General features: G+C 49.0%; 1 protein-coding gene across 1 annotated transcript in view; it reads left to right on the plus strand.

Annotated features, from left to right (window-relative positions):
* The first annotated feature begins 17221 nt into the window (after positions 1-17221).
* LOC144164257 (STING ER exit protein-like) overlaps positions 17222-23260 on the plus strand; it is a 41405-nt gene continuing 35366 nt past the window's right edge. Inside the window, exons 1-2 of the mRNA XM_077694778.1 lie at positions 17222-17521; positions 22301-22342. Of these exons, the coding sequence (XP_077550904.1) occupies positions 22329-22342 (14 nt within the window). The 5' untranslated portion in view covers positions 17222-17521; positions 22301-22328. The remainder of the gene's footprint in view (positions 17522-22300; positions 22343-23260) is intronic.

Below are 23260 nucleotides of genomic sequence, written 5' to 3' on the forward strand. Positions count from 1 at the left end.
CGCGTAGTTAGGCACGTATCCTCGGTAATAACCGCACAGCCCGAGCACACTACGGAGCTCTTTCTTGGTTTCTGGTGCTTTCAGCCCCCTAATTGCGGACAATTTGTCAGGGTCGGGCGCGTGGTTCCCCGAGCCTACTACGTGTCCTAAGTCCCGGATGGACCCTCTTGCCACTCGGCACTTCTCGAGCTTTACTTTCAAGTTCGCTCTCTGCAACGCCGCGAAGACGGCGTGCACGTGTCGCACGTGATCGGTCAGCGTTTCGCTGAACACCGCAATGTCGTCAAGGTACGCGCACGCGTAGGCAGAGTGCGGCAGTAGGAGCTCGTTCATGGCTCGTTGAAATGTCTGAGCTGCGTTGTTCAGCCCAAACGGCATCACTCTCCACGCAAACTGCCCCCGGTGGCAGACAAAAGCGGTGAGGAGCTGAGCTGATCGCGCTAGCGGCACCTGCCAATACCCTCTCCTAAGGTCGAGTAGAGTGATGTAATTCGCACTTCCTACGCTCATGACGAGCTCTTGCTGCAATGCCATTGGGTAAGCGTCAGCCACTGTCCCCGCATTGAGCTTCCTGAAGTCTACACACGTTCTTATCGACCCGTCCTTTTTGGTGACGCATACAACCGGGTGAGCATGGGGGCTTTCGCAGGGGTATATAAGATCCATATCGAGCAGCTCGTCCACCTGCTTGCCCACTTCGCCTTTCAAGCTTGCGGGTGTTCGGTACGGGTAGCCCGACTTCGGGGTAAAGCCCTCCTCCAGAAGAATCCTGTGCTCCGCTACTTTAGCTACCCCTAGCCTGTCATGGAATAGGCCTCGGTGTTCTCTGAACACTTTGCGAATTAGGCTGCGCTCTTCCGGCTTCAGGTGAGCCGTCATGTCCTCTGGGAGGATCGATACCGCCACTCGTGTCGGCCTAGGTCTAGGTACATATTCTATTTCCCCGAACGCCCGGTCCTCATCGAAGATCACCCCGACCGTCATTGCTCGCCTCTGATACGACCGCAGCTTGCTGGCGTGAACCAGCTTCCTACCTCCTTCGGGTATCTCCACGAAGTATGAGTGTTCGCGAAACTTTCCGACAACACTTCCCGGCCCCTTCCACTGTGGAAACATCTTTCCTGGGCGCTGATCGTCAAACACCAGTACACTGTCGCCTATCTCAAAGGCTTTGCCCTTCGCCCTTCGGTTGTGCTGGGTCGCGTACGCGTTCTGCTGCTTTGAGCTTATCAACTCTGCTACCTCCGCCGCATGCTCCAAACGGGCCTTCAGCTCTTGCATATACTGTGATGGGGACGGTCCCAGTGTCGCTGGTACACTCATCTGCCCTTCCCAGCCGCGCTTTAACACGGCTAACGGGCCGGTTGGCTCACGCCCATACAACATTTGGAACGGCGCTATTCCTGTCGTGTCGTGCGGCACTTCGCGGTACGCCCATAAAAGGAACGGTACAAATTTGTCCCATTCTCTTCCTTCGTCCTGGATTATATGGTACAGCATGTTTTTGAACGTTCTGTTCCAGCGCTCTACAGCTCCATTGCTCTCGGGGTGACCCGGAGTAGAAAACCTCGGGGAGCAGCCTAACCTCTCCAAAAATTCCTTTGTGAGTTCAGCCGTGAAGTTCGTCCCGCAGTCGGAAGCGACGACCTCGGGTATCCCTGTTCGGCTGAACACCGTCAGGAGGGCGTCACAGGTAGATTTCGCGCTGAGGGAGCGCAAGCACACCACCTCGGGCCAGCGTGTGCACAAGTCGATGATGCACAATGCGTACCGATGGCCCCTCCCTGAGGGTGGATCCAGTGGGCCGATAACGTCGACGTTAATCTGCTCAAACGGATATCGCGGCCTCGCTAAGGGTTCTATCGGCACCCTGTCCGTCTGGCGGCGATCGGACCTCGTCTGACACCCATGGCAGCTGTCGCAATATCTCCGTACATCTCCCTCAATCCCTGGCCAATAAAAGCTGTACTTGATTCGTGCCTTGGTTTTTCTCAACCCAAGGTGGCCTCCCCAGTTTGACTCATGGGCCACCTTAAGAACCTCCTCCCGCCGGGACTCGGGGAGCACCAACTGCATTACTGGTTTCCCCAGCAATTTATCCTTGTGGTAGAGTAGCCGATCTACCTCCGTCATGCCTGCTTTACCGACCCTGGCGTTTTCCCAGCATTCTCGCAAAGTAACATCACTCCGTTGCTCCTTTTTGAAAACTGCCGTAGCACTGCTTTCCCCTGTTACGCTGTCATCTGTTTTCTCCGCGTCATGCAAATCGCTTTCACTCTCTTTCCCGGTGACGATGTGCACTCCAGCGTGGGGCGCTGCGATCTCTTTGACTGGTTCTCCGCCCGGTTCGACCGACGCTTGCTCTGCCTGTTCGACCCCCCTGTAGTCTCTGACCTGGCGGTTATCTGTTGCTCCCATGCCTTTCACGTCCCACTCTTCCCTCAGGGACTCCCAGGCTTCTTCTGACAGCAAGCAGTCTGTCTTCGACACTAGTTTGTCGGTCAGGGCGCATACTACTGGCACCGCCTCTCGTATGTCCGAGAAAATGCCCAAGTCACGGTTTATTATAAGGGGTGCGCACGACTGCGAGTTTAGCCTGCACTTTCTCGCCAAAAGCTGACACTAACTCAATGGATCCATACGGTTTAATCAAATCCGGAGGGACCATGCTCTCTCGCACGACCGTTATTTCGGCACCTGTGTCCAAAATTGCGTTAATACGCCTATCCTGACACGCCAGCGTTACCGGTCTTAGTTCGCTTTGTGCGGCGACCCCTTCCTGTGTTGCCACACGTGCGGAGAGGCTGTCCCCTTTGGCGTTGGGTGCCGCTCCCCTCGAGTTGTGTGGGCAGTCGGCCTTCTTGTGTCCCATTGAGCCGCACGAGAAGCACCCTCTATTCGCCGCGAGCTCGACATGTAGGTGGCGACAGCGTCGCGCTGCTAGTGTGGATGCTCCGCTGAGCGGCCCATAAGAATGCACACTGTGGGCGCGCTTCGTGCCTTTTTCCCGCCGTATGTGCGCACGAAAGGTGCAAACAAGAGTGGTATGCTGTAGTTCGGTTCCTCAACGTTTAATGTATAGCATGGAAGTGGAAGTCAGTTTTCATTACTACGCCAAAAAAATCGGCGACTCATCGGGAATCTCAGAATGGCCGTAATAGCGACAATGAACTTGTACGCTGTGGCTCGTAGCAAGCTCGATCTTTCCAGACTATGGCTTTGAGCCTTCAATAAAAGCATAAATAGAAACAAATCAGGAAGCCTCGATCTCTGAAATTCAGTTTACAACGGCAATCTCAATCGCTTTCACTGGTAGCATGACGCATTCTTGCATTTGTGGGATGCCCTGAAATGGTAACACTACTTAACTGCTCCGAAATTCTTTCTAAGAGCTTACGATATTTTTTGTGTGTTCAAAAGGCAACATAAAATTACTGAATTTTGATCAGTGCAGAGATATAAATGTAACCGCTCAACGGGTCTTTTAAATGAAATTTTAACGACTCTGAAGGAAGGTTTGATGAATAATGGTTTCGGATCACTTATTTACGGCTTTCGTCGCAAGTGAACTTGCGAATTGAATTGTCAACGCACGCAGTACAATCAACATCTCATGTTTAGCTAGGTTTTCGCAAAGTGACAAGCAGGTTTACAGTGTGCAAACCAAGCTTCTGGGACCTCACAGTGAGCACAAATTTTCTGTTACGGCTGCTATGTTGACCATTTGCGTTCCTTTTAAAATCTCAGAGGTGCCTGCAACAGCGAGATGTGTTTGCATTCTTGCGTATAAGGCCGCTTGTATACGAACCCTAAAGATGAATGAAGTTGCGCTGTTGCAGATGTAGTAAAACATTTCCTTTTTATTTCTCGTTGCGAATCAGCGCATGCAACGGGTTCCCGGTAACTACGTTGTTTTGTAAACAGAATATCGCTTTTGTCTTGGCATTTAATTCTTGAGGATTGGTCAAAAAATAAAATTCTGTGCATTTAGTTTTTTTTTCGGGACGGGGGGGGGGGGGGGGGGGGTCCTGCCAACGTTGCAAGAGCAGCGAGAAGAGAACGCATGTAACACGAAAAGCCAAACTATAGTTATCAGTAATACTTACAATCGAAACTACACTAGGCGTCGTGTTCTGTAGCGATGAAAAAGCAGTACGCATTTTCAAAACTGATTAACCCCCTTTTGGTCCGGGATTGCCCAGGAATTGTGGCTCGCCTTTTTCAAAATTGTATTGAAAGCAAGCGTTGTGGGAAAAAAATTTAGAAAAAATACAGCGAGTCATGGCACACACCCCTCACATATGTGGGCAACAACGCGCATTATATTATGCGTTTTCCCCTCTTTCTTTAAACTTACGTCCACCTTAAGAGGTTAAGACGTGACCATATTAGGCATTTGGTTATGCTGAGTGAGACACGTTTCTGGACAAGGTGATTCATGTCGGATTTAAAAGTGATATATATGAAAATTACACACGAAATGCCACATGACAGACGCAAACTCACAACTGCTTAATTTTATCTAAAAATCCCCCCTAAATACTCTTGCGCATCCATAGAAACGTATTTTAAATAATACGTAAAATTAGCAACTCGATACAGTTGGATAAATGTTTATTCCTCCTCCCCAGTATTATCAACGACTGTCGAAAAATGGTATTTATTTTAGGAATGGTACGAGAAAGACCCGATCACACAGGCGCTTGCGGGTGTAAAATACGTGTCCGGTAATGTATGGGCGATAGCGCACGGGTCGTGTGCAGTGTAAATGTTTTTGTTTGTTTCTTCTTTCTATAAGGACACAGCGCAATTTTACAAGGGTGTGGAATTTGCACCCGTATGCACAGGTCTTGTGTCGCTGCTTACCCGTTTTGCGTACTAAACTTGTATCCTTTTAATAATCACCACGCCACCTTCAAAAAGCACCCTTCGACGTTCCCGAAACGGCAGACGACTGCACTCAACAATAAGAAAAGTGCAATGTCTGGAAGCAGTGTTTATAACAAGTTTCACACTCAAGCGGTGACCAGGGCGAAGATGTTTCGTGGAATTAAACCAGCGCATTAACCCGCAACGGCCGCTGATTATTGCGTTTCTAGAGGAAATGCGCAAGCAGAGGTGACTATGTCATTGCTTACTGCCAAACGAGCACACATATTGGTAGTTTTGTCGTGTGCAGCACGCGTCTTGCGCTGCACGCAACGTGAAAAAGCAGACGACGCGAGAGCGCCATCCACACTAGGAGCGGTTCGTCCCGCCGCCGCCAGGGGCCGACTGTGTTCGCGCTCGGGGCGAATACCATTGCTTTGTGTCTGTCCGCTGTGTGCCTCCCGAATCGCGTGTGAGTCGGTCTGGGTCTCTCTTTCCCTCTCGTGTATGCGAGAGAGAGAGAGAGAGAAAAGACTTTATTGAATGTTCGCCTGCAGGAGGGACGAGCAAAGGCTCCGCGGAGCCACCCCGTCTCTCGACGCTGCCTAGGGCGTCCTCGAAGCATTGCCCCGCAGGCGTCCGCCAGTTCGGCGCGCGAGGGGCCTTCGGGGATGTCCCCTCGAGGCCTCCGTCGGCGCTTCCCCGGGCTTCTGCCTGGCGAGAGCCGCTCTCCTCCGTTCTCTGCTCGGGCTTTTTCACCGCGCTGTCTTTGCCCCGCGCCTCCTCGAACGTTTGCAGCAGCGCCGCCAATGTTGGCGTTTTCTTCCACCCCTCACCCTCCTGCAAAGTTACGTATCGGAGAGCCTCTTCAGATAGCGTGTTCTTAAGCTGGTCTGCTACTAGCAACTCAACTAGCCCTTCAAACGTGTTGACACCCCTTTCTTCAACGTAGAAATTAAAATAACTCTGCAGGCGAGTTGCGAACGCCCTCCAGCCTTCACTAGGTAGCTTCTTCGAGGTTAGGAACCTCCTTCGATATTCCCCTGCCGAGAGTTTCAACTCCTCTAGCACCACTTTTTTCAGCACTTCATACTCCCTGTGCTGCGATGGTGTCAAGCGCGTTGAAAGGAACCGCACCTTCTCCGCAATCAGAGGGAATACAATTTGGCCCCAGTGTTCCTTCGGGACAGCGTACGCTTCCAGAGTGTTTTCGACTGCCTCGAACCAGACAGGCACTTCTGCTTCTGCCGGAAACTTCGGTAGCGCTCCTGACAACCATTTTGAGTACCGACACAACTCCGCCCGCGCGTCACTTCTCTCCAACACTGTGGCGTTTTGCGCCGCATTTTCTTCTCTCCTACTCGCTCGTAATTTTTCCAGCTCGAGCTCGAGTTCGAGGGCCCGGCGCCGCTCCTCCGCAGCTCTGACCTCAAGTTTTTTCATGTCCATTGCCGTCTGGCTAAACGGCGCTCCAGGCGCGGCCAAACTGCCGTCCGACACAACCGTCTCCTCTCCGTCGCCCATTGTTCTCACCTTCCGCCTGAACCGCGTGTTCATGCACCCCTTAGTGCCCACCCAGACAGCGATGCTCACGCCAAGGTGAAGAACAAAGAGGACTCACCCTCCGACGAGATAATTTCCGATTCTTTTTCTGTATGCCTAGCCCTTTCTTCCCCTAAAGACACTCCCCTTCTGCGGACGTTTCGGTCACTCCTGCCACCTCACTTCACTGAAATTCACCTTCTTTGGGTTCCTGGTCATGCAGGGATCACATACAACGAGACTGCCGACTCTCTAGCAAGGGTAGCACTTTCTGGGCCTGTAGTAGACGTCGTAGAGCCGACACCTTTAATAACAGCAGCTAGGTACCGTAGGATGCTGAAACTCCAAGTACAGCAAGAATCGGTTTTATTATCATTAAGGGATTTCAATCATCTTAAATTTTCATGGAAACCTGAATGGTGCAGTCTCCTCCTCCGCTACCCGTTCTGCCGACTGCGCCAGTAATTGTTCGTTGGAGTTCCGCCTCGCACGCCAACTGGAGGTTGGGGTGGCTTTGCGGTCTTCCGGGTAGCCGATCTCCTCATTGCAGACAAATGGGGCCTCGAAGACGAAGTTGAAGTAATGCAAGGAATATTTATGTACACTTATTTACATTTGTACATTACAGTCAAAAGCGGAAAACATTGGGACTGACTTCCTCGGCAAAGCCGATGGTGCACGCACCGCACCGTAAATCAGAACGGCCGGCCGGACTCTCGCGCTCCGGTTTTAGAACACGGAGAGTCCAGCCCACATGCAGAAAACATCCAATCATGACACACCACCAATATGATGGACACGTACACTCGCTCCCTCTATGTGGCAAGAGCGCACAGAAATATACAAGACGAAAATACCCCTCTCCCCCCGTGGGGTACTCTTTGACCTGTCCGCCTCGCATTCCCCACCAGGCCGTCGCCCTCATCGGCTGCGTGTTTCTCGGAAAATGAAGGGTGCGGACAGGCCGGCGGCAGGTGGTCCCTTGGCCTCCTGAACGGGTTGCCGCGGGCAGCCGACACCACTGCCTGCGATGAGTCACGCATTCCCACGTGCGAGCGGCTCACGCGTGTCCCTCCCGGTTTCCGTGCGCCGCGAGAAATTCCCGGAGGTCTGGTTGCCATCCTGCCCGGGTGAACGGCCTTCCCGATTCTGTGCGGAACCGTCGACATCTTTACAGTGGGCCCACGGTTTGAGGCCCACGGTCAGCTTTATTTCCTCCGAGTTGAGATCGTGGAGGTTGTACACGGCTGTGCAGTCTGTGTACAGTCCTTTTATAATATCAATAAATTTGGCTCCTACTTGTGTCTCACTCAGCTTTCCCCACAGCTTTTGGTGCGGGATTGAATCATACGCTTTTTCCATGTCCAGGAAGGCCAAATAGAGCTGAGATTTGTCTGCGTGCTTCATTTCCATTGCTTGAGTGAGTGTGAAGATGTGGTCACTTGTGCGGCGGTGCGGTCGAAAGCCGTTTTGGGATTCTGTTAAGATGCCGTTGGTTTCACAGTAGCTTTGTAGTCTGCGGTTTAGCACTGAGCTAAGCAGTTTTGACACGTTGCTTAGCACTGTTATTGGCCGGTAGGCGTTAAGGTCATCTTCGTTGCTTCCTTTGCCTTTGAATATTAGTTTGACCCTCCCTGCTTTCCACTTGGGTGGTATTTTCTGCGTATCCAGGATTGTGTTGAAGCAGTGGCGCAGGGTTTCTCTTGCATTCGTTTTCATTGCTTTTATAAACTCGTTGGGGATGTCGTCGATGCCTGTTGCCTTTTGGTTCTTTAAGTCCTGTATGCGTCGTTTGAGTTCTGTGGGTGTGATGGGGCCTACCAGGGAGTCTTCAATGTCAGCAGGGGTTGTGCTTTGTTTGGTTTCTGGCCCTAGGGTGGTTGTTTCCTGAGGGTGTACGACTTGCAGGGCCCCGAAGTGGGTTGTCATGTGCGCTTCCATCTCTTCTTTTGTGCTTAGTTGAAGGCCGGACTGTGTCTGGAGGGTGAAGGTTGTTCTAACAGGTTGGTTGGGTTCAAGGGAGTGCACGTATCTCCAGAACCTTTCACTGTAGTGCTTCCTTTCCTTTGTTATATGTTTTCTTCTTGTCTGTATGTTGTAGCTATTTTTTCTGCCACAAGTTTACGTACTTGTTCTTTTTTTTCTATGTACTGTTTCCAAGCAGTTTCTTTTGCTGCAGTGTCCTCCTTTGTATGCCGGTGTAGTCTGGACAAGGTACGGCGCTCGGCTATTGCAGCTTTTACTGTTTTGTCGAACCATGGTGTTGATCTTGTTCTTGTTCGTTGTTCGGTTTTGCCGATCGCATGTTCGGCTATCTTCAGGCAACGTTCTTCGAGCTCTTCGTACGTTGCTACGTCCTCTAATTCAGACTCCAGCTGAAGAGAGAAAGCTTCAAGTCTTTCTTTATCTTTGGTTTTCCAGTGCTGTTTTGCTGGCCTTGTCCTTTTGTCCACTTTATGCTGTGGGCAGAGGTTTAGTTGCAGGCTTATTCGATTGTGGTCACTCCCACAGCTGTTTGCCTTTTCCTCGTCAACGCACATAGAGGTTATGTGTATTGTTTTGAGGAGGGCTTGTTTGTTGTAGAGGACATAGTCGATGGCCGACTTACTTGAACGGCAGGACCATGTGTATCTGCCTTGGCACACTGTTTCAAGGTTCGCTATTTGAAGGTTGCCTTTTTTGACCAAGCGCCGAAGGCCTGATGCATCCTTTTCTCTTCCTTCCAGTTCCATAATGTGGCAGTTAAAATCGCCCAATATTGGTTGGTCCTTGAGCGTGTCTTCAATGTCTTTTTCTATGCATTTATAGATGTTGGCATTCCACGTTTTGTCTTTGGGGTTTGTGGCCATGTAGGCAACACAGATGTTTAGTACCTGAGTCCCTATTAGTACCTTTATCCATGCGTGTTCATGACATTGGCTTTCAGGCGGATATTCTTGTGTGTTGGGGAGTTGAGTGATGAAGCCAATTCCTCCTCCTCGTTTTTCTTGTGTGCCCCTGTTCTTTCCAATCCACGTCAGACCATTTCTGAGTTTAGGTTCATCTTGCCCCCTCAGGTGTGTTTCTGTTAGGGCATAGATATCTATGTTTTCCTTTTGAATTTGGTCCTGCAACTCCGCCCATTTCAATTTGCTGCTTCCCTGCATATTGAGGAGACATATGGTGAGGTTTCTTTTGTTTTTGTTCTTGTTACGCCTGTGTCTCCTCAACTTGTGGGGCTTGCAGTGGTCGTGTCCTATTTCGCTGTCCTGGCCTGCTGTGATGCTTGTCAGTAGCGTCTTGTTTGGCACATCTGTGCGAAGGCCGCGGTCATTGCTTGAGCCAGTGTTTCTGCAGCTGTCCGTTGCTGTCCGTCCGTGTCTTTACTACACTAGAGATGGCGCCAGCTGTGAAAGTGCACTCGGAAAGCACCAAATTCGAATGGGAAAAACGTTGAAATTTGAACTTTAAAAGTGTCTATAGTATACTGTCAATTTGAATAGGCGTGGGGAGGAAGGTGTCAGAAAACGTGTGCGGGTATGAGAAAGAATGGGCTGGTGCGTTAATCCTTAATAATAAGAGTGAGAAGTTCAACAATTGGGAAGGGTTTCAGACAAAGGGACATCATCGCTCCGAAATGATTTAAAGCTTGTCTAGAGGGATGTTTAGGTGGCTTGATGCAGCTAAGAGTAAATGGAGAGTATTTGAGCCTCTCTGTATTTGCGGATGGCATAGTGCTGCGTTGACTCAACACTGTGACTGGGGGGTTTCGTATTTGGGACATTGGTGAAGGAGGAAAGTTCGGCGAAATGCTCTGCACTACCCACTGCAGGTCCTCTCCTAATTATTAGGAGAGCGCCTGCAAAGGATGCTTGAGGAATGCTACCCATAAAGCTCAGTCAAAGGGTTGAGTTTAGACAAATGCGAATCCATTGAAAGTAAGCGAAGTAGAAAGCCTGCCGTTTAGCTTGGGTATTGAAATACAGACTGAAAGGTCAGTGAATACAGCTACCCGGGGCAAAATGTGGGTGCTGATCCCAAGCATGAGTAAATTTGGTGTAGGATTGGTGTGCGGTGGGGTGTGTTTGGCAAGAAATGTCGAGTGATCACGAGGAGGCTGTCTTTGTCACTAAAAATATTGCCATGGAGCCAGTGTGTACTCCTAATGAGGGCTTATGAGAAAATACTCCGGGGACTTACTAAGAACCGTGGAAGGAAGTTAAAGGGGCACTGACACAAAATTTCGAAGGCGAGATAACTTCGGAAATAGATTGGTGTGAACACACATACATCATCTGCAAAATATCAGCAGCGAATACAGCCTAGAACATATTTAAAATCAATGTTAAAGTGTGCGAAACGCAACCGAACAGCCAGCAGAGGACCACACGCAATCGACATCCCGTGGATATTGTGTAAATAAACAACATCCAACACGTCACGAGTTTGCCGCTTCCGCACTGCCGGCGTTTTCCGCCGGCTCGCCCGGCTCACCGCTCCAATCGGAGGGCCGGAGGGCGGAGCTTCTGCTCTCGAGAACGAACGACCCCGATCGTCGGCGGCGGAGGCGCCGTGATTTCGTCAGCTCATCGGGCAGCTGGCCGCGACCAAAGTTCTACAGCGATTCCAGGCACTCTGTTTCTATTACTTGTTATTTACATTGGATGCGAAAACGCGCCGGAGACACGAAAAGCCCACTGAGCGAGCCGCATGGTCGCTGTGCAGGCGGCGGCCACGGTCCCGGAGTGGCCCAGGCCGGCGGCGCAGGTAGCTCGAGTGATAGATTGTTGCCGCTGCACGAAATTGTACCAAGTTCCAACCACGGCAGCTTATATGAGAAAGGAGTTGATGCGATGGTGGGTTGCATTAAAGGGATACTGAAGCACTTTTTACAAAAAAAGAGATTTTGCTCCCATTTTATTATTTTTCACACGGCGAACTCGAAAATCAAGTCAAAACTTGGCATAAACTATTACAAACCACTTAATTTTGGCAAAAATGAACAACAGGTGCCTAGGGGCATTTGGCGAACCTCACCGCCGTTCGTGATTGGTAAAGTCTTCGTGACGTCGTCGTGAGGACCCTCGGAGGAGGCGGAGCACGAAACGCGTTCCCAGCGGGTCGTCGCGGTAGAAAATGCTATATGGCCCCGAGGACATACCGTGGCGCCACCTACGAATGACGTCACTTGTAGGACGCCGGGTCGGGTTGTCGTCTGCTACAACCCATTTCCTGTGCGTATGCGGCCGCGTGCGTGCGTCCGTGTGCGTGTGTGTGTGTGTGTGGCCACCGTACCGCCCCCCCCTTCCGCTCCTTGTGGATTTGATGCAAATTACCCAAAAAAAATTGTCTGCAACCCGAATAATCCGGGCGAGCAATCAGCGACTCGCTTTTTCCCGGCGACACCACCGCGCCCCACAGCTCGTACGCAGGCTGCCAACGCCAAGGACGATGCAACTGATGGCGAGAAAAGTACACTGTAAATTCATTATGAAATACTTGCGACGTGACATATGTACGAGACTGTGTGTGCAAGGAAACACCTTGTAACAGCGACGGAAGCGCGTCGCTCACTTGTGATATCACCGCGCTTACTGCTCGCCTTGCCTGGTAAATGAATGAGTACGTGAGAACGGTGATCAGATTGCTTCGCCGCGCATGCTTAAAAGTACTGCTATGATGCGCAGTTTGGCTTAAGCAGTGCCTATTACCCCTACAATGTTTTTCATAGTTATTCCCGGATTTGATTAACGATCACTGCCGTAGCCTGTACTCTGCAGGGCTGATATGTTTACTTTTCGTGACAACTTGTCCGCAATGTATAAATGCTTACGAACGCGAGTTTTCAACGCCTGCGAGAGGGTTTGGACATGGCTATATTTAGTTTTCATTAGGACTTCGGCGTGGGAATGTATAATTGTAACGTGGGCTCTTTTATGTTTACAGTGAGCCTGCCTTCCTCTATCAATGAAACTAACGATTGCTCACATAAGGCGAGGCTGTGTACGAGGCGAAGCACGTCGTTACTGAATTAGGGTAATCGGGAGTTTTAAAATAGGAGAACCGAGCGTTGGGGGCCCCCAAAGTGATGGGGGAACACAAACGCAACACGCGCGCGCGCGACGAAAGGGTCTTCTCGAACCGCTCGCCGCCGGCTTCGGATGCACGAAATCGAATGTTGGGAACTTTAAGCTTAAGGTGCTGCTGCTGCTACACTAGGTTTTCAAATGCCATTTGGCTCAAATTTGAGCCAAATGAGCACCGAGAGAGACATTTGAGATTTCAAATGCCATTTCCAGTACTCTCGGACGCAGCGTCTTCGATCGGCAATAAAAAATATAATACTTCCATACGTTAAACAAACAAAATATTGTTGTTTGTGAAACTTTGTTCACTGTTTATTTACTTAAAATACGAAATCAACATATTTAATTTTCATACTATCAAAACCAGTGGGTCATTTGCAAAAAACACACACAAAAACAACGCAAGGCAGCCATATTTAGAGTCAAAACTGGTGTCTCTTCTAATTTGATATCATTTTACTGCCTCGGACTAACGGAACGGGGCAACAGCGCCACTACAGCACAGCGAACAGTTGTGAAAGCTTTCAAATGCCATCGAAATTGTAGTGTAGCACGGCGGATTCTGAATGGCATTCGAAGCAACCCATTTGAGCCAAATGACATTTGGTTCAAATGACATTTGGACCCTAGTAGTTGTTGCTGCCGCGACCTGCGTCGGTTCGAGCTGCTCCGTCGGCCGTGCGGGCAGGCACGGCGGTGTGTGCGCGGAGCGTTCCTGCGAGCAGTAAACGCTTCATGATTTCTTGCTGTACACATTTGTTGCAAACAATGGAAATCTAGAAACTTAGCTTGGCAATCATCGTAGTCTACATTGTTGATCGGGGAAACGAGCCGCAGCTTACGCTTCGGTCGCACACGTACGCCACCACGCTCAAGTTGTTTGCGGAGAATGTACCACAGTTGATACGGTTATAAAATCCCCACGACGTCAAACTGCGCTTGACGCACTGAGCATTAACTTCAAATGACGGAAATTAGCACGAAAATACTTTTAGAACGCGCGTCCTAAGCTAAGCGTCACGCGCTGCAAGCCAACTGTGCCGCAAGGTAGGAACGGTGATCCTACAAGTGACGTCAAAACGATCGCAGCGCCAGCCTCTCCAGTGGTGGGCCTCGCGGCCGCATTTGCTATGGCATTTGTTTAAGGACGATGCTATATGTACTACGTAGTGAAGTCCCACCGGAAATTGCTATACGCACTACCCATATAGCGCCATCTATGGGTGCTGTCAGAAACACTTTTTTTATGTTTTTTAACGTACGTGGTCTCAAGCGTTCGGCCGGTCTGGCCGGTCGACATGGCTGCTTTTCGTCGCTTTTGACCGATCCATGGATGGATCGATCCCACAATCTTTTTGCGACAAATCACGGTAATAAAGTGCAAGTCTTGAGTCGTGGGCCGGGCTGATGTACACGATTCGCGCCAGGGCCGTCAAGCTGGCGTGGCAACTTTCCGATCGCGCCGTCAACACACCGCAGTTGTTCGAAGACGGCTTGCCCAATCTGAAGGTAGGTATTTCTGGCCTCGTTGGTTTGTCCCGTAACCCTTGCTTTACTGATGTTGAAGGAGGAGACCCGCATCGACCACCGAGCTTGTGTTTCCGTCACCAGCCTTTCCAGCCGATGAGCGAGCATGCATGCGTTGTCGCGTGGCCCGTGCAACTGAACGGTGCGAACGCGTATTGTATAATGAGATAAAACGCGCTAACAAGACGAGGACGAAGAGAGAATACACAAGCACAAGCGCGTATTGTATGCCTTCAGCGCGTTTCCCCTCGCCTTGTTAAATGTCGTTGCATGCATTGTTACAAGTGGGATGACGCATAAGGACAAGCACTTTTTTAATCAACAAGTGTGAAGCTATTAGCAGAGTCCGTCTATTAGTAATGATAGATGGGGGGAGTCAGTGCTGATGCTTGGATCCGCTTCCTAGTGCCGAATAGGCATGGAGGCGTATACCTTTCTCAAGGCCAAAACATCGTTCCAAGTTGTAGTGAAAGGTGTGGAACAGACCATGAAGGCACCCGTGCCCTTTTTCTTATCGTTTCTCTTTGAATCAGTCTCGTATTTATGCATTGAGAACCAATTCGGCCAGCGGCACACTTTATTGGTTCCTTATGCATGGGCGTCAGGATTTTATCTTGAGGGGGCCGGCAGATCCAGTTTCACGAAGGAAGAGGCAGAGGGCATGGGGGAAGGTGCAAGTGCTGGGGGGGACATGTATACGTTCCCATTCTGCAGTATGATTCTAATCTTGTACATTGCTATTTTGAATCAGAAGTGGTTTTCTTTGGGTGGCACTTTTTCCTAAAAAAATGGTAGTTCTTACTGTAAACAGCACCAGGCAGCAAAAAAAAGGATATCAGTTCTAACTGCGGAGGAAAAAGGTTCACGTCAATTTATAAGGCTGTGTCAAAGACTACGACAGCTTCTGTATGTGGTGTGGTTCCAGTTGGGCTAACAAGTGATTTGCAAAAAAATTGGACACCAGTTCACACTGTGTGGTCGCATACAGCTCTGCACCATCTGCCCCAATTTTCTGTGACTGGCAATAAAAACTGGCTGCTTCAAAATAATAATAAAGAAATTTCTTAGCCACAATTACATTCAGGCAAAAAGTATTGTGCAGCTATTTCATGTAATAAGAGTTGGCATGGAAAATCATGCTCAATAGGTTTTTCACGAAAGTTGGTTTGAAGAATTGAAATTGGGCCAGTAGAACAAAAAATAACACAAAATGAAGAAGGTCCTGGGTTTTGCCATGTACATTTTTTTGCTCTTTTTCTATCATGTATAGAAGGAACACAGCCGTATTGCTGATTATATTGCACCTTTGGTTTTACAGGTCACCCAGAAAGGACAACACCAACTGAAGCTGAGGATATGGTGTAATAAAAATTTACTTTATATTGTAAAACAATGGCAGTGGTGATGTCTTCTTGAAAGTGTAAGAAACAACAGCCTTTCTTGGACCTTCTGCATGGAGACTTATTTTTGGATAACCTGAAAATAATGTGAAATAGTTAACTCGTTTCTTCTTGTCTTCTTTTTCTTTTAGGGTGGAGGGTGCTTCTATTTTTTTCAGGTTGTTTCGAGTTGACTGTTTTTCACGATTGGTTCAGTTATTTAAGCATTCTAGAGTAGACATATTCTCATTACAACTGAGCAGACGTCGCCTGACGTTTACCATGCTAAGCGTCACACGTGCACCCTGCATGCTCACCATGAGCACGGACGAGTTGCATTGTATGAATGAAGATAGCACAGAATTCTTTTATCAGCATGTAACCACCTAAGAGTCACATACTGGAGCAAAATCATGGGCATCTTATGTGCATAGAAATAATAGCAGTTGCCCTGCCAGTTGGAAAACATACAATTCAAACAACGCAGATGCTAATCAATATAATTCCGTCTGCTTAGAAATGGCCTCTTTCCTGTATTTTCTAGTTTATAGAATTAACATGACGCTTGGCTGCAGCAGCTCTGGTAAACTAGAAAGTGTCAACAATGAAGAGATGGGCATTGCTTCCACATTTTACATAGATAATTTTTTTTTTACCATTCGTGATGTGAAATTTCCTAGGCGAGTCTTTGGAGCTTGGTAAGAAACTGTTACAATGAACAAAGTAAAACGTGGTGGACAAATGGCACTGCTAGCATGTGACATAATGTACGTGAAAGAAAAAAGTTCTATACATCTTCCTTTTCCTGTGTCTGCATGTAAGCGCCTTTATTTACCAAAAGAAGGCCGAGTGGGAAGAGGGGTGTGAAACGTTTAAAGGTCACATTGCAAAGGAATGTTTCCTAAGCGTTTCTTAAACACTATGGATGAGCTGCTTTACATCAGAAGCGTTTCTTACTATCACATTTAGCCCCGGTGACTTTCTTGCACAGCTTAACCGCCATGCGGAAAAGCCAACTTTAACAGCTCGAGGCAAGGTGTACAAACTCATATGAGCACAGGTGCATATGTTCTCCCGTTTGTACTCAGGAGTTCCTGTAGAACATGCTTTAGTTAACTGCTGCGTAGTCAATCAAAACTGGTGTTTTGTGCGCCGCCGAAACCACAACGCGCTAAGAGGCACGGGGCAGCGTTGTAGACACATCTCACTCAGCGATCTTTAGTGTTGATCGAAACATCGGGTACACGCAGTAATTTCTCGCCTTCATCGTAAATTCCACGCAGCCTTGGCTGCCGGGAATCGAACCCGAGACATTGTACCCCCTGCAGCCATGAGAGACCATGCGAAATCTGAGCAATCTGGCGCCTGATAAATCTTATTAAGGCGAATAAAGCCGCCGTGGGATATTATTTAGAGAGTTGGCAATACCCAGGAATGAACAGCTTCGGGCTACACATACTTGCTTACACAAAACTCAAAAATATAATAAGCAAAAAATGACGCGGCCGGCCCGACCCAACATACGATATGTTGATCAACACCGTATTAACCGTATGTTGTGCACCGGCTGCCCGCGTAATTTCTGTTCCTGCCTCGATTAAAAGCTCAAACGCGTAGTAAACGTCCCTGTGGGCAGCCATAATCTATTTCGCGCCCATGACTGCAGCGCAAACTTTGCCGTGACCGAAAAGGTACGTTGCCGTTCGTACGGAGGTCGCGTGAGCCCGCCACCAAGCAAGCTCGGGAGTGTTTCTGACAGCTCCTCATAGATGGCGCTATATGGGTAGTGCGTATAGCAATTTCCGGTGGGACTTCACTACGTAGTACATATAGCATCGTACTTTGTTTAATTGATCCCACGATGACCAGTCTGAGTAGTGAGTTTATCGTACACCCGTACTGTTCGACCCTCTCGCCCGTGCACGAGCGGCGACGGCGACAAGTGCCGGCGACGATGACAACACTTCTGAGGAATACGTGTCCCAACCGGCAACGTTCACCCGCCTGAGAAACCGCTGAGTCGCCAAAACCACGACCGAACGCGCTGTCACACTACGCCGACGGCGACACAAACACGTCGGCCGATGGAAAATCGCCGTAGGGTGACTGACTCACCGGCCGAAGAAGCCAACAAAATCGGTAACCCGACCGGTCGCCCGACGCGTCGTCGGGAATCGACCCAGAAGCGAAAACTGCTCCCCGACAACATCCGTGCCGCAATGAATGCGGCTCTATTTTGATAGTTTCTGGAGTGTAATAAACTCAGTAAGGTCCACGAAGCCCATGCAACTCAACACTAGCGCTAATGCAATCCGTATGCTTCGGCTGTGCTCTTCGGCGACGCCGCTACCCCGGAGCTGCAAGCTGTAAATGCGTGTGCGATCGGCTCGTCTGTAGAAAATGTAAGGTCAGTTTCGGGCAGAAGAAGAGTTACGTAGGGTAATTTGGGTAATAAGGAATCAATATCGGCAAAGGTTTTTAACGTGAACAGTAAAACCAAAGTACGGCAAGCACTATACCCGCAGTGGGAAATCGCAGTCGCAGCCGCGCACACACATTTTTACGAGCGCTTTCGCGAAGTAGCGGAGTTGATGGCAATAAGCTGTTGTGGGGGCTTCGGGGAACCTTGCTGTGCAAGCGCTATTTAAGAAATTTCAGTTTACCAGCCAGGAATTCTGTAAACCAGTTAGTAAACACCGACGTATGACACGGCAAGATGGGCCCCCATCTATTACCTAGGCTATTTTGCAGCGTGTCGTCATTTGGGCGGTGGCGTAGTTCTCTCGCGCGTCGCGCCCGTGCGCTCTACGTCGCGGGTTGAATTCCCAGCAAAGTCAGTTGTTTTTTTTTTTTTTTTTTCTGCTGTTTTTTTAGAAGGTATGGTTTGCGTATGCATTTGTGAATCATTTGCTGTGCTGATTTTGAGAAGCAACTACCTTTGCAATGGAAAATTTCCTTCGAAACAGCAAGTGGCGTCTTGAGCCACAACAATTAATTTCCCTTTTCTTGCACCGTGTTTCTCGAAAATGCGGTACCATGCATGGTGGCATTCTTTATTAGAAGAGGTTAAATTTCTGCTGACGTACGCTATAATTTATATGCAAATTTGAAGTGCTACAGAGGTCTTTTCGCCGGGGGTTCATCCATAACATCCATATTATTACTGCCGCGGCACCAGCGCACAGCTCTTTTTTCTTTGTCCGTGATCCAACAAGAAGTTGAGGAGCACATACAGTACAAGCAGCGCACACGCCAGTACGCACGAACAGTTTCCGTCATGCAGCGGCGACACGATACTCCAATTTTGATTTTTTTTTGCGACGTCACCACTGCTGTTCTAGATTTTAGAGCCGATATCCCGCCGCTGGGGCTTTTGTAACTACGAAGCGTCATCACTTAGTTCAGCATGAGCTATATTGAAACGCTTTAGCCAGTAGTGATCCCTTCTGAGGCACTCATATCACGATAAGCCCGTTTTCATAACAGGTGCTCATGCGCGCACTGCGTTACAATGACCGACGAAGAAGATTGCTGCTTTTGCCAGGAGATACGGGAGGTTGGTGAGAGGCAAAGGCACCCCAGGTGCGCCACAACCACCAGAAAGCTAGAAAAATGTGTGCCTCAACACGGCTGTGCTGGAGGTTGCATCGACAGAATGGCACCCCGATACTGCCTCGAAGCAGCCTGTCCGGGAATGTCTAGCTGGAACACAACACACTCGCCTTTGTGGGCTTGAAGTGTTCCCTCTTTACAGTAGCAACCCACTGAGCAGCGAGTTTCGGCTCCCACGGGAAGCTGTGAAATACCACTTTATCGCGGCCATAGGTGCTGTTGCAACCGAATGCCGAGGAGAACCTCGGCACGATTGTGAAGCAGTACAACGCAGCACTGAAAAAGTTTCAACTACTATGTAGTTGCTAAATAAAAACAAAACACAGCACGGGGCCCAAGAAAGCAAACGCTGGCGGACGGCACGCTGAGAAAGGCAGCAGCAGGGGCTGAACACTTGCCGCGGCTGCCGATCGCTCCTCACGACGACGTCACCACGACCCCTTTCACTCTCGTGCCGTCCTCCTCCCCTGCGCTCTGCGCGTCGCGTGGGCGTGGCGATGGCGCTTGTTTATTCGCCTATTACGCCACTATTTCAACCAAAAAAAAAGAGAAAGACCTCGTAGGTAAAGTGTTTAAGGTCAACGCTTCCGAATTTCTGTGTATTCAGCAGATTGAAAACTGCCTCAGCTTCCCTTTAAAATTGTCATCTGCACCACTTACGAGAACGGCAATCGAATATCCGCCGCAGTGCTAAGCTGAACACATCTGTAGGTGGACCTGTAGGCAGACCGGCCAGCTGCTCCCAGCGCGCGTCTTGCCACCCACTGTCTTGAGCATCGCGCGTCGTTCTTTAGTCGCGGTAGCATTTGCACTCTCAGTGCCTGCGTCACGTCCACAGTCGCTTTTTAATTAAGCGGCTCACGAGATCAGTACGTGGGGACATTCGCAGAAACTGCCGGCGATGCGGATTCGACAGTACCATGGCAGCTCTGCTCTATGATATCCCTCCGACGGTCACGTGGTCAGCTTTGTTCACACAAAATCAGTCGTTTCGCGGCACCCGCTGAAACCGAAACTGCGACTGGCCGCATTGAAAATGCCTCTAATTAAACAACCATCGCACGCTGAAACAAATGAGGTTTCTACAGGTTATAAGTAGGTCACTAGCTACTTATCGCAACAACAAAAACAAGATGCAAAATTTTTGTGTCAGTGCCCCTTTATTGTCTGCCCAACTAACGGTGGAAAGAATGATGATACAAGTAACATTTGGGGAATAGGAAAAGAGCGCTTTAGATCACAGAGAAAACTCAGGTGCAAGACATCCTATATTCAGAGAAAATGGGTTGGGTATGTAATGAGGAGAAGTGGCAAATTATGGGCCACCAGGGTATCAGAGTGGCTTCTGAATAACAGGACCAGAAGCAGGGAGGACTGTTAACTCAATGGAGGGATGAATGGAGAAGGTTTGGGGCAAAGGATCAACTTGGATGGTGCAGGGTAGGAGCATTTGAAGTACTGTATATGGGAGGGGCCTTCGTCCCGCAGTGGGCACAAAATAGGCTGCTGATGATTATCATGACTACGAAGCACCCGCCACAAAGTGGAAGATTCGAGAGCCAGAGGCTGAAGAGGTCAAGCAAAGTTATCTTGAGGAATGGCACGGTATGGGGGACTGTGAATACACCAAGTTCAACTTCAGTATTTCGCATTTTGCGCGCACCTTTATTTGAAGCCCATAACAATGTTTCGCAAGCGAAATTGTGAGAATTAGTTGTCAGTGCTCTATGTTTCAGTTGAATAAAATATAGCTTGCACATTGTTTTGGGGCTTGTAAATACACATCCCAGTGTCAGCAGCTGACATTTCCCAAGATAAATAGCCATTTCTGATATTTAAAATGTAACCCGTGAACCGGTCTTGTTAAAAAAACAAAATGGTAATGATTTTCTATTTGTATTGATGTGGCTGATGTGGTAGGTGCTTAATAAAGACTGCACCACCTTTTTTAAAGACGATAGTCTTTCTTGGGCTACTTAAACCCAGAAATTTTGGTCTGTCTGTGTGTCTGTATGTCTGTCCGTCTGTCTGTCTGTAACTCGATTCAGCCACCCGGCCAAAGCAAAACAATGCCTGCGCAATAGTCTTATATAGTCACAGCTAAATCTACCCGTCTTGGTCCGGTGTAATGTTCATACTTGTCAACATTGTTGAAGAAGAACAAGACATTACACAAATATGAGACAAGAAATCAACACAGAAGTGATATTTGCAGTGTTCCTTTATAAAAATTCAAACATGCTTGACTTTTGTTGAAATAAATACTTCATCAACTGCAGAAAAAGAATTCACTCCGCCGTCGCCTGCTGTCGCCAGCGCCACTATAGCTTCTGGCGCCATTTTAAGAAATCAACCGGCAACAGTTACGCAAGGTTCCACTAGATAGTTTCCACGTTCTGCTTACAACGCACGTGGAGTAGGGAAACGCGGTTCTATAAACGTTGAAGTAGGGTGCCTCGATTAACGCGCGTCTTCGCCGTACGGCTGCGTTCGCATCGAGACACCCGGTTTGAAGCAGTGGAACGCGGGAAATTTAAAATGATTTAAGCAAACCTTTGGTGTCTTTACCTTGGGAGGAGCGCGACGCAAGAGGAACAACATGAGAGGTGAGCGGTAAAGCGAAGGGAGGCATTTACTTGGCAAAAGTCCATAAAGACTATCGTCTTTTGACGACATTTGCAACGAAAGGAGCAGATACGCGGCCAATTTTTCTCTCCTCCAATCTTCTTATTCTTTTTTTTTTGTGTGTTGTGCAGAGTGCGAATGAGGAATAAAAATAGTGTGTAGGAAGAGAATACCTCGTCCAAAATGCAAGCATAGTGAGCGAAGCTGTTGGATAACGTTATTTGGGCCTGCTTTACCTCTTGCGGACGCTTGCATGCAGTGACTATAAAGAAGGGCCACTATGGAGTGCTGGGCTGTATTTTACCGAGAGCGTAAGGGCTTGACGCCTAAACGCAAAGGCAGATTTTCATGCTGTGGCCTTGTAATTTTGATTAAGCCTAAAAACGCCTCACAAATGTTAGGTGGAAGTACATTTCATTTCAGCCTTTCGTGGTTGTGTCATTGTGGGGGTAGGGTACAGGTAGCTTCCCCCCCAAGGCAGCGGTGCGCACTGCTAAACTTCCATTTTGGTCAGTGCAAACTCCACCTTTCTCTCTTTGATTGTCTCTGATACCGTAAAATTCTCTCTTTATATTTCTTCTGCCGTTTGAGTGCACGCTGTGGCTAGTTGACTCGGACTATTGTTGTGTGGTGGTATATAACAAAAAGAAACGTTCTCACATTTTTTCCTCATTTTTGCAGAGCAGAGGGAGTCGAGAGGCAACACCGAATGAAGTGCAGAAAGTAAGAGCCCAAGGGGAGTTCTGTCATTCAACTTGCAGCAGTTCGATTTCTCTTACTGTTGGCACAGTGCGTTGTTACATTTGCTGTGTGTTTCAGCTCCTTTGAGCTGGGGCACACCGAAATGAATGGGACTGCATGTATCCTAGCGTCAGTTGAGTGACGATGCGACCTCTCTCCACTCAGTTCACGCTGTCTCTCCTACGTGCTCATGCTTCTTCGTGCACAGGGGTGTGTGTGTGTGTGCGTGCACATGCGCATGTTAGAACTCTCGTTGAAGAGAAGTCCTAGCAGTCCTCTGGAGTTCCACTTACAGCGGAGCGAGCCACTGCGGGCACACTAGGGGGCCTCACTACATTCCTGAAGAAAAATATTCAGGTGCAACAGTGGAATGCTTAGAGGTATGATGAGCAGAGTACCGTAATTACCCGATTCTAACGCGCCCCCGATTATAACACAAAAAAACCGAAAAAACTTGCACCTCCGATTCTAACGCGCACGGAACTTTGTGAGCAAGAAAAACGAATGCGAGAGAAACTGGCGATTTATTTCTTGAAGTAATCTCACTCATCTCGCTCCTCGTCGCTCTCCGCTGACCACAACATCTCGTCCTTGGTGCCGTCAAGCGCGTTCGCGATGCCACACTTCTGAACGAACGTTCAACCATGGTTGATGGGATTGTGGCCCACGCCTCGCACGTCCATCCCGCGGGCTTCTCCAGAGGCGCACGCTTCAGCCGACCGCTTGTTTTGAACGCGTGAGAGGTGCCGCTGCCGTTGCTGATATCAAGCGCACAAGTGGAACGATTTGACGATTTGTGTGAACGCCGATAGAAAAGCCTAGGCGCTGTGGGGATTGTGGCTGCCCGCGATCCCGACTCGGTACGCGGCAGCGCTCGAAGGGTCGCGTGGCTTGCGCGGG

This window comes from Haemaphysalis longicornis, unplaced genomic scaffold (assembly GCF_048455015.1).
Source record: "Haemaphysalis longicornis isolate Haplotype H1 unplaced genomic scaffold, Haemaphysalis longicornis Haplotype H1 scaffold_1, whole genome shotgun sequence".
Classification (NCBI taxonomy): domain Eukaryota; kingdom Metazoa; phylum Arthropoda; class Arachnida; order Ixodida; family Ixodidae; genus Haemaphysalis; species Haemaphysalis longicornis.